At 38.0% G+C, this 12234-nt stretch overlaps 1 protein-coding gene across 4 annotated transcripts in view; it reads left to right on the top strand.

Moving 5' to 3' along the window:
- The window catches only part of LOC124711153 (histone-lysine N-methyltransferase eggless-like), a 352937-nt gene that overhangs the window by 201631 nt on the left and 139072 nt on the right, over window positions 1–12234 (top strand). For all 4 annotated transcript variants that reach the window (XM_047241057.1, XM_047241054.1, XM_047241056.1 and 1 more), the window contains exons 8-9: window positions 1079–1252; window positions 7056–7273. In XM_047241057.1, the coding sequence (XP_047097013.1) occupies window positions 1079–1252; window positions 7056–7273 (392 nt within the window). The remainder of the gene's footprint in view (window positions 1–1078; window positions 1253–7055; window positions 7274–12234) is intronic.

Here is a 12234-nt window from a genome sequence, read left to right on the forward strand (position 1 = left end):
GGGGCAGAAAATGACATAATTAATCATTTATAGATGATTTCCGGAAAACAGCCAAATATCCTGTTGTAGGTGTGTGGGGATACAACACGGGAAATTTGTTTGTGGTCTGGGTTTGGGGGTATTGGCTGTCTGTGACGGCTTTTGAGAGGCCTTCAATGTACCGGCCTATGGAGTTCTCATCTCTACATATTTGTTGTCCACAGGTGGCTAGGCTGTATAGGAGGGAGTTTCTGGTGTGGAAGGAATAGCAGCTGTTGAAATGCAAGTACTGTTGGTGGTTAGTATGTTTAATGTGGACAGAGAGGTGGAGGCCAATGTCCAGGAAGGTGTCACATCGAGCGGAAGAGGACCAGTTGAAGCGGATGGGAGAAAAAGTGTAGAGTTGCGAAGGAATATGGATAGGGTGGGGTGGCTCTGAGTCCATATCATGAAGATTTTGTCGTTGAACCTGAGCCAGACCAGGATTTGGGAGTTTTGGAAGGCTAGGAAGGTTTCTCCTAGATGTTAGTTAATTTTCATATGACATATTCTTGACTAACATAATAATGTGGAACATGTCAGTGGTACAAATGTAGAGAGAGAGAGAGAGAGAGAATATAAAACTAATTATTTCTATTCAAGAATTTCTCTGTGGTATAGCATGAGTTGTTAAGTAGAAGCCTTTTTAATGTACATTGAAACCACTGCTGGGTGGATGATGTAAGAGGTAATTGTAGCCTGGACTCCTTATGTGGCAGGTGCTACTCTTCCTCCATGATTCTGCCTGTTAGCATTGTGTAGGATGAGGTGGTTTATATTGATGTATTTTGCATTATCCTTCTGTTACTGTTAGCTCTCTCTCTCTCTCTCTCTCTCTCTCTCTCTCTCTCTCTCTCTCTCTCTCTCTCTCTCTCTCTCTCTCATTCAGAATGTTCCCAGTAAGTTCTTTTTTGTGTGTTAATGAAATTCCCACATGTCACTTTGTAAAAGCATTATGTGAATTTGACATAATTGTGTGTGGGTTTTTTTTTTGTTTTTGTTTTTTTTTACTTAACTTTTATTCTGAGTATATACTTAATCAAATATCTTTTCTGCTCAGTCACAGGAAGTTGTTGCCTTGGATGAAGTAAGGGTGGACCACAAACCATTACCGCCAGTGGGGATGGTCCATAAACCACGACCTGCCCCAGGCGAGATTGTGTTTGTCATGAAGTATGGATTTCATGGTGCTTGGACACAGGCCAGAGTAGTTGAATATGTTCAGAAATATGATGTTAGTATTACTTTTCACATCACACTTCCATGTTATCCTGTATGTTATAGATCATATGAGATCTTTCTTTTTATAGTAATGCTAATTAATTCAGTTGATGCTGAATCTTTAATATTTGTATTGAAAGTTATTACTGACAGCAGCGCTGAATTTTAAATTTTTCTTCATAGTCAAGGGTGTAGGGTACAAAGTGTTTTTGCATTTAAAGAATCATTCTCACTTTGTGAAGGGGGGGAAATGAAACAAGAAACAAAATGTTAATATGATTGAAGCTCATATGATGTAATTTTTTACAAAGGTTTGGATACATCATCGCTTGTTCACAATTTAGGTTTAAACTTGAGGGAAACATATAAATCTGAACAAGTGTGGGATGACTGAATGTGGGAAGAAAGTTTAGTGAAGTGTAATACAAAGAGAACTGGAAGGTGTAAACTGGATCATTTTGTGGGTAGACAAAGATTTTTGAAGCAAGTGTTGGTTGTCAGAGCATACACCGCTCTAGAAATAGACTCATATTATATTAATGATGGACACTAGGCTAAAATTGAGAAGAATGAAAGAAGATGGAAAGTACAGGAAAGTGGAATATAGATGATTTAAGAAAAAATGAGATGAAGTGAAAATGACAGCGGTGTCACCATAGTTACAGCTAAGGCAGTCATCTATAACTGAATGAATACCCCAGGCCATTGACAAAAGGAAGTATTATAAATATTAAATGAGAAACCATTTATATGAGGTCTGTTAGAAAAGTAAGTGACCTTCGGCCAGGAAAAAAAAGCTAGCTTACCTGTAGAGTTGGACACCTAATCACTCTCAAAGTATTTCCCTTGGGGCTCCATACACTTCTCCCTGCATTGCCGCCATTGTTGGTAGCATGCCACGAAAGCCTCTTTTAGAATGGGGTCATTCCTTTCAGTGGCCTCTGAGTTTAGGGAACAGCCAGAAGTTGCAGGGGGCCATGTCAGGAGAGTAAAGTGCCTGTTGAAGTGCAGGAATCTGGTTTTTCAATAAGAATAAAAAATCTGAATCGGTGCAAGGAATGTGCAGGAGCGTTGTTTGTGTCCTGTGAGGCTTCAGCATGAGGTTGCTTTTGCTGTTCTGTCAGCTGCTTCGTAGCGAATTTCGCTCACACTCTGTCCATGGTCAAATCTTTGGTCACAGTAGAATGTGCCGAAAAAGTGCTGATGCCCAACTCTTTCGCATTTTCTCTGATAATCACATGACGATCCCACATCACCACAGCGTTCAGTTTGACAATGACCTGGTCATTTCAGCATGTTGATGGCCAACCAGTGCGTGGCTTGCTCTCCAGTGGTGTGTAACTGTCTTTAAACCGGTCATATCTCTTCTTACTATGTGTGATGCCCATAGCGTCATCACTGAAAGCCATTTCCACCTGGCTGTCATCCAGTTTCTGGCAAAATTTTGTGGAGTAGTGCTGCTCCAGTCATTCCATCATTTCCCTTGCTATAAAAAATTACACAAGCACTGCACACTACCTCACTCAACCGCTGCTTATCAGCAACTGATGCTTTCGACTGATGGAAAACAAATTTTAAACATTGTTATAGGCTGAAGTCCAGCAACCTTGCATTGACTTAATTACAGAATGTGTGTATAGCCACCTCGGCTGCATAAAATTGTTGTCAAATTGACCATGGTTTTGACAGCTCTAAGGCGGTCTTCACCATAATCAGAATTATGTAGGATTACCTAGAAAATATAATGACAAGGCTCAACAATACAACACAATACAATTAATAGAATTACTTCCGTATACTGTACAAGCAGTGTACTTACATGTAACCACACCATAGGTGAAGAACATCTGAGCTAAAAAGCTCTTGTCAAATTGAAATAATCACAAGAATGAAAATTAAACTGTAAAAATGTAACATGTTTGTCAATTTGAATAAAATGTTCTACCAAAATACAGTGGCAGTCACGAGGTCGTTTAGAGCCAAACAACTGCATCAAACCACTGCTAACCGTTAGACTAGACAGCTAACAGGCCAAGGCAGCCACGAGTTGGACATGAAAACAGATTCGCGCCATCTAGTAAGAAGTGATCGAATTACAGACAAGAGTAACTGAGGCACTGTATAGACAATTTAACAACATTAAAGGCAAGAACAGGAATCAGTGCATGAAAATTACAAAATACTGTAATGGTCTTATTTTATAAATGAAATATAGTTCAAATGTACATAAAAAGTATGAAACTGGAAAGGAAAATGATGTTTAAGAGTCTACATTGAGGGGAGTATCGCCATTCAGACCATTTTTAATTAGTGGCTCTATACCTTGAGAAAAGTTCTTATTGCATAATAGCAACTGTTCATTCACAATGAGACCGTTGTACAGAGATAGGTTTTTAAAAATCCCTAGCTCTTCTAAGATGTTAAGCCTAAAGCTGTTTTTCTCTGAGTGGAAGATCTGGACATTTTCTACATCTTTAGGATTATGCCCTGTGGTTAACAAATGGTCAATGAAAGTTGAATTGTGAACATTGGTGCCTTTTTTGCCGAGAAGGTGTTTCTTGAATATTGTCACAATAGCTCATCCTGTTTGGCCTATGTAATGGGCAGGACAATTGCCACAAATAATTTTATAGCCACCAGAATTATGCAGAGGGGAAAGCATAGGTTTCAAGTTATGTATGATATTACTTTTTAAAGAATTATTAGTGTAGTTGTATTTATTTTGAAGTAAAGGACCCAGAAATGGTATGGGGAGAAATTTTTTCTTTTCATTAGGTTCATTATTAGAAAGGCCTAGGGTAGTGACTCTCTTATTGGTTTTCCTACTAAAAATACTATCTACTATTGAAGGATCATAGCCCGTATTAGCAGCCACAGTTTTAATGAGATTGATTTCAGAATTGAGATTTTCAGAAGAAAGGGGTGTGGAGGTGGCTCTATGAATAGCTGAATGAAAAAAGGACATCGTATGAGAATGTGGGTGTACTGGCATGAATGGAATAATTTGATCAGAACTGGTTTCTTTGTGGAAGATTTGAAGCTAACTTTGTCATCTACTATCATAAGAGTGAGATCTATAAAATACAAAGGCCTAATGACGGTGTAGATAAACATTTTAATATGTTCAATGAGTTTCATGAAAATATTTCTTTAACCTGTGAGCACGAAAATGAGTTCCAGCGATTGAATTTTCTAGATCTCATTCTTACGATAGTAGATGACAAAGTTAGATTCAATATCTTCCACAAAGATACCAGTTATGATCAAATTATTCGATTCATGTCAGTACACCTGCGTTCTCATAAGGTGGCCTTTTTCCATTAAGCTATTCATAGAGTCACCTCCACACCTCTTACTTCTGAAAATCTCAGTTCTGAAATCAATCTCATTAAAAACTGTGGCTACCAATACTGGCTTATAGTATATAGTATTTGTAGTAGGAAAACCAATAATAGAGTCACTACCCTAGGCCTTTCTAATAATGAACCTAATGAAAAGAAAAAATTTTTCTCCATACCATTTCTAGGTCCAATTTCTTACAGAATACAGCATTTACTTCAAAATAAATACAACTCCACTAATAATTCTTTAAAAAGTAATATCATACATAACTTGAAACCTATGCTTTCCCCTCTGCATAATTCTGGTGTCTATAAAATTATTTGCGACCGTTGTCCTGCCTATTACATAGGCCAAACAGGCTGAGCTATTGCGACAATATTCAAGGAACACCTTCTCAGCAAAAAAGGCACCAATGTTCACAATTCAACTTTCGCTGGCCATTTGTTAATCACAGGGCATAATCCTAAAGATGTAAAAGACGTCCAGATCTTGTACTCACAGAAAAAAAGGCTTTAGGCTTAACATCTTAGAAGATCTAGAGATTTTTAAACACCTATCCCTGAAAGATGGTTTCATTCTGAACGAACAGTTGCAATTATCCAATATAAACTTTTTTCAAGGTATAGAGCCACTAATTAAAAATGGTCTGAATGTAAATGTAGACTCTTAAACATTGTTTTCCTTTCCAGTTTCGAATCTTTTATATACATTTATAAAATAAGACCATTACGGTAATTTGTAATTTTCATGCACTGATTCCTGTTCTTGCCTTTAATGTTGTTATATTGTCTATACAGTGCCTCAGTTACTCTTGTCTGTAATTCGATCACTTCTTACAAGATGGCGCGAATCTGTTTTCATGTCCAACTCGTGGCTGCCTTGGCCTGTTAGCTGTCTAGTCTAACGGTTAGCGGTGGTTTGATGCAGTTGTTTGTCTCTAAACAAGCTCGTGACTGCCATTGTATTTCGATGGAACATTTTATTCAAATTGACAAACATGTTACATTTTTACAGTTTTTATTCTTGTGATTTTTTCATTCGACGAGAGCTTTTTTGCTCAGATGTTCTTCACCTATGGTGTGGTTACATATAAGCACACTGCTTAGTATATGGAAGTAATTCTATTAATTATATTGTTTTATTGAGCCATGTCATTATATTTTGTAGGTACTCCTATGTAATTTTTATTCTGATGAAGACCGCCTTAGAGCCATGGACAATTTTATGCAGCCGAGGTACATTCTGTAATTAAAGTGGGAAAGAATTCATGCACGCGCTTGAAGGTTCAAGGTCGGCTCATGCGAGCATGCTACATTCAAATCCACCAGGTGTTTGCACAAAAAAGAAGAAGAAGGAGAATAAGCTTTCCTAACAGACCTCGTATATGAACTCTACAAGAAGTGTGAAGAAGTAAAATTAGAATAGATGAGGCATGTGGTCAAAGAAATTGAGAAAAAGGTGGTCATAGGAAGTATTAGTCAGGCAAATTAAAAATAATTTCAAGTAAATGAAGATAATGACAGTTTGCATAAACTTCTGTGAAGTATAAATATGAGAAAAGATAAATGACAGAAAGGCATATAGAGTTTGTGTAACAGGAGAGCTGTTCCATAGCATAATAGAGAAGGAAAAATTTGAAATAGAAGGAATAAGTCATTCTATAAATTGCTGAGGAGTAGGTCTTACCTTTTCATAGGTGCTTCAGTGGGAGGTATAAAAATCAGAAGGTTATTTGATCTGGTGTCCAGGATATATGAAACAGAAGACTTACCATCAGTTTTGAAAAACTGTCATTGTTGCAGTACTAAAAATTAATAAAAAAGCTAGCAAATGGCTATGAAAACTATCAACAGACCAGTCTGACATATTGTGTTTAAATTGCTGACTGTTATAGTAAAGCAAAAAATATAAAGGAGGATTGAAGAACAGCTTTGGGAAAAATAAAGGTACTAGGAAATGAGTGCACAGTTATTTCAGCAACACGCTATGTGAAAACCAGAGGAGTGGAAACCAGGAGCTGTTGAGATCTGTTGCTATGGCAGGATTTAAAAATATGAAAGAACTGTTTGAGTTTAAGTATCCTAAACTTAAAGAACTCCTTTGACGGCTTCACGTTGATAGTGATGAGGCAGTGCAAGAAGAGGTGAGATTGTGGGTCCTTCAACATAGTCAAACATTCTACAGCGACAATATCAACAAGTAAGTCTCTCATTGGAAGAAATGTGTTCATCAGCAGGTGAATAAGTTGAGAAATAAATATGTAGACATGAAGAATAAAGATGTAGAATATGAATAATGTTTGTTTTATTTAACAAGCTTTAAGAGTTATCAGATAAAAAATTTGGAGGCATCAGTTTTCAGCATACACACATTTCTTAATTGGGAGTGTTTTATGTGCTCTGTTTTATACTGTTTTATTTAAATGCGCCTTATATATCTCATTAAAGATTAGTAATTACAACTTTACTCCAAAGGATTCCACTCTCCAGTCAGCATACAAGATTCGTTACGAGTACCGCAAATCTTCTTACCTAAAAGTGGTCCCAGGAAAACATCTTGCGTATTCAACACCAAGCAAAGTAAGGCTGCCTGTTGGCACACGAGTTATTGCATTATTTCAAGATGAAGGCCCAAAAGAAAATTATTATGCTGGGGTTATTGCTGAACCTCCAAAATCAATGAATAAATACAGGTAACATATCTCATTTGCAAATATATATACATTGAGTATAGGGATTTCTGTCTGCAATTCATTTCTTCTTATGTGTTTACAAAGCTAGCAATTTCTCTGAATAGTGCACAAAATTTACAGATTTATGGTGTTTTTCGTGATTATATGAATGAGCAATAATACTCCAAGATTGGCCCATATTCACACTTGTTGTTTTCGCAACCTCCGAACAAATGGCTTTCAGTAATTGTTCTTAATCTGAGAAGTTAGTAATCCTTAAATGTCAAATAATCAATATATACTCATTTGCTGATTTACAGTGTGCATTTTACTTCTGTATCTTTGGTAACTACCTTCTAGATTGATGCAGTGTAGCTTTGGTTACAGACGCTTTTATTCCTAGAGTATGAAGCAGTAGGTCAGAGGAAGCTTGTGCAAAATTTGCAAATGGTTTAACTTGTTAAATGCTGTTCATGTAAGTATAAGGGGCATTCAAATGAAAAAGAGGCTGATGGAAAAAACATTGGTAAAGCCCACATGTTGCGAAGATTCTTTTACCCTGTAGAAGTTTCACTGGGAAGGCCTTATACATCCTCCATTAAGTCACGATCCCTCCCCAAACGTGGCCATTGATGTGCTTCAGACATAGAGGTACAATCATGGTTCCATAGGCAACAGCAAATATTTTTCCATGAAGGCATTGGCTATCTCATCTCGCAGTGGGAAAATGAATTAAAAATTACGTTGATTACTTCTGAAATAATAATCAGTGTGTGCTTACATTTTTCCCATCTGTCTCACTTTCATTTGACTGCCCCGTATAAAATTAAGAAACAATGTTGTCAGATATTGAAGTAGACATATTTTTCTGGGTATCTTGTTATGAATATGTGAAACATTGACGTTTTATTCTGTGGACTTAAGCGATTTAACATAGCTTGTGGAGGAAGAAGTGGTTTACTAATTAATTTTAAATTGGTTTTGGTAAGCTGCATCTCCACTATGAAGACCAGAGGAAAAATTCATAAAATTAATATGTTGACACTGATTAATAGAAAGGAGAATAGTAATTAACTTAACATTAACATGAAAGTTATGAAGAATGATATCTTAGTAGAAAACGCAAAAGAATTCCTGTGTGCTGGAAGTTGGTTTACATAGGATGGTGAATGCCATACCATCCAGGATTCAGGGAGGACCACAAGAGAGGAAAATCATAGGGGCAGAAAAGAACTAGAAAATATGAAACAGTTTTGGATAGATGTTGATTGCAGAAATTATTTGAAGACGGAGAGATTTACTCACGGTAGAAGCAGTGGACAGTTTCCTCAAATCATTCAAATGACTAGTGCCTTAAAATAAACACACATTATCTGCCTCAGTTAAACATGAAGGATGTAACATCTCAAGAAAGGAAGAAAATAGGTCAGACTGTACAAAGAACAGAATAAAATTTACTAAAAGAGATGGACATGAGGGAATTAGCAGCAGCTGCAATGGCACTGACATGAACACCCACAGTTAAAAATAATGGCTATCAGAGAATGTCATATCTGTAATGACTAACAAAGGAAACAGTCTGCCAATCTTCAGAAATGTTAGTGGTAACTAGTTCTCTGTTAGCTGTCAAACTATGCTAAGATAGAAGAGCAGCATATGTCTACTGATTGCAGAATTTTTGTACACACACGGTTCTGTGGATGTATGACCTAACCAAACATCCTTTGGACTGTCCAAGGCAGCTTGTATCAAATTCAAACCTGTAGGTGGCATCCAGACAGTGTGCCAGGAGCTTACTCCCTTGTCTCTGGGCCCATGTTGACTTGCTGTTCTTTCAGAATGTAGGTGCAGCCTATGTTGATAAGGTAATTCGGTCATCCAGCAAATGCGAGGTACGGTCAGTGTACGCAACGCCAGCTACAGAATCACGGAAATGCGAAGGGATGGGTAGTAAGGACATCCAGAGTAGAGGAGTAGAGTGGGAACAGCTCCCTGGAGGATTCAGTATCTCAGGGAGCACCAGTTATGTTGTTATAATATTGAGGAGGGGGGAGGAGCAACTCAGAGACATGGCCTACAAGATATTATGCACCAATACTGTGTGTAAACCATGAGAAAGTATACTATGGAAATCAGCTTGGAGGAGATATACAAGATCTTAAAAAAAGTTGGATAAGCTACGACAGCAGAAAAGGCACTTGTTTATGCTCTTCCATTCTTCCTAATGTGTCGAGAGAGAAAAGTAATTTGGATTGTTGCCCACACAACCTTGGCTGCAGCTACTAGGATCCAACTCTGTACAAGTTTGAGATTGGTAAGGAAAATAATTTGGCCCCCCGTTGCCAACTGGACACTGTTTCTGAAGGAAATCTCCACTTGTACATGGAACTGCATATAGGTCATGCTGTGTACTTTTGCTAGTTGTTATGCGAGAAGGCAGCAGCTTATCTAATATTGGAGTTTCAGCATCTGCACGAGAGAAAAAAAAAACAACAATAATAGTGCAAGCTGGAGGCAATTATCAACCTGCATGGGAACAGATTGGTGACTTCTAATGAAACTGAAATTTGCAGGCAATACAGAAAGCACTATGTATCACAAGTATTGACAGAGAAAGAGAACAAGTGATGACAGCACTCCACCAGATCCAACAGAGGGTGTTCATTCTGAGGTATGCTATAAATTGAATGGGACACAGCCACACCTAACATTTCCAGGGGTGAAAGGACAACGCTTCAGGTGCTGGGTGAATTTGAAAGCATTGGCATCCTTCTGCTGATTAAGGCAGCACTACAGTCATCAAGGAATGCTAGGATTATAATGAGAAGACTGCCTGTTTGCTGATTCTGTGTACAAATGTCATAATAGTGAAACTACCAAACGTGTGAACAAAAAGGAAGAAGACTCTGTGTCTCAGGCATACCAGAGAAGACATTTAGAAGCCTGTTATTATTCACACTTACTCTGCTGTCACTGATTGTGAATAACCCACTGTGTGTAAGGGAGGTGTCCCAATTCACTCCTTAGTCAGCAACATAGAGGCAACTCACCAGATCCTTCAAGACAATTATAAGTTAATACTGTGAAGTGCCATTGTATATGCAACTTTGTAGTCTTCCTCTGACACCATATTGGATTATAAACAACAGACAATGACAGTATCGTGAGCTGTAACATAGTTTTATTATTCACCAGAGTTCCATTAATTGTCTGATTAAGATGTTTTAGTGGACATATTCAGTCATGTGCTGACATAAACTTACTTCTAGCAGCTGTGCTTTGGAGAAACTGAGAGGGTATTCCCCAGTGTCAGTTAGCCTCTCAGTGGAAAACATTTAGGAAGAATGATTGCAAACCTTCTTTTTAAAGATACCTGTTTCCTTCCCTATGTGTGTAACACATTTGCCAAATGGCCTCATGAAATTAAGAAATTAAAAGCGGCTTTTTATCATTTTATTTCTTGTCTTTCCAATATCACATTCACAATTGAATTAGAGAATGATGGCCAGTTACTATTCCAGGTCATCCTGGGGAATTGGAGGTCAGATGACTCACTTAGTGTGTGTATGTTTTATTTTCTACACCAAAAGAGCAGTCATGATCTGTCGCAGAAAACTGGCATTCTGAAGACTTTGGCTCACAGGGCATATAGTCTGTCATGTGTCAACAGCCTTTCTTCTGAATCACATCTTTTTCAAGAGATTTTTTGTAACAATAATAATAATAATAATAATAATAATAATGATGATGATGATGATGATGATGATGATGAAGAGGAGCTGTTCATCACTAAGAAATTTCTCAACAAGAGGAGCAGGAACAGGAAATGCCAAAGGCAGTGGCATGCTTCCCATACAGAGTGGAAATTCCTAAGGGCACAGTTCTTATGAAGTGTAGTGTTGCATAAGGCATACCCACTAAACCAGATAAGCAACCTACTTCAAACTTAATTCCACCCAAACAAGCCATGAAGACCAACTGTACCGACCAACTGCTGTGTCATCCTCAGCCCACAGGCATCACTGGATGTGGATATGGTGGGGCATGTGGTCAGCACACTGCTCTTCTGGCTGTATGTCAGTATACGAGACCAGAGCCACTACTACTCAGTCAAGTAGCTCCTCAGTTTGCCTCACAAGGGCTGAGTATACCCTGATTGTCAACAGTACTCCGCAGACCAGATGGTCACCCATGCAAGTGCTAGCCCAGCCCGACAGCACTTAACTTGGATGCACTAAAGATGACTTAGGCAAACACAGTCCCATAATTTACACCCTTCTGCATCAGTTGCTGTGGTATTATAAAAGTAACCATCTTCTATTAATCTTGAACTGATTAGTACACCCATGCAAGTGCTAGCCCAGCCCAACAGTACTTAACTTGGATGCACTAAAGATGACTTAGGCAAACACAGTCCCAGAATTTACACCCTTCCGCATCAGTTGCTGTGGTATTATAAAAGTAACGATCGTCTATTAATCTTGAACTGATTAGTATAATCCCCAGGGAATCTAAGTTTGTTGACTGAGTGGGATTTCAATTTTGCTCATCAGTAATAGAACTCCCATGCCTTGCCCACTGAGCTATCTCATTCTAATTTTAGAGAATAACAGAGAAAGTGAGACATTGGGAAAGATTTTTGACAACACTGTAAAAGCAGCCTTTGAGGAAACTTTGGTAAGCACAGATTACATGATGTGAGCACTTGGTTGACTAATTTCAAGCAGTTGTTACTTTGACATGAAGAGAATATATGAAGGAACTTAGGTATCTCCAGATAGGAAGACAGTGAACCAAATTGACCATGTGTTGGTAGAGGCAAGAGTAAAAATGTTCCTACTAAATTTCAAAACAGTAAGAAGTGCTGAATGTAGATCGGACCATTCCATATCAGAGTAGTGGTGACTGCAGTGTGGAGACCTAGAAAGGGCAAAGGAATGCATCTCACTCTGTATGATCAGGAAAACTCGAGCAAAGACAAT

The sequence above is a fragment of the Schistocerca piceifrons genome, chromosome 8 (assembly GCF_021461385.2).
Source record: "Schistocerca piceifrons isolate TAMUIC-IGC-003096 chromosome 8, iqSchPice1.1, whole genome shotgun sequence".
Lineage (NCBI taxonomy): Eukaryota > Metazoa > Arthropoda > Insecta > Orthoptera > Acrididae > Schistocerca > Schistocerca piceifrons.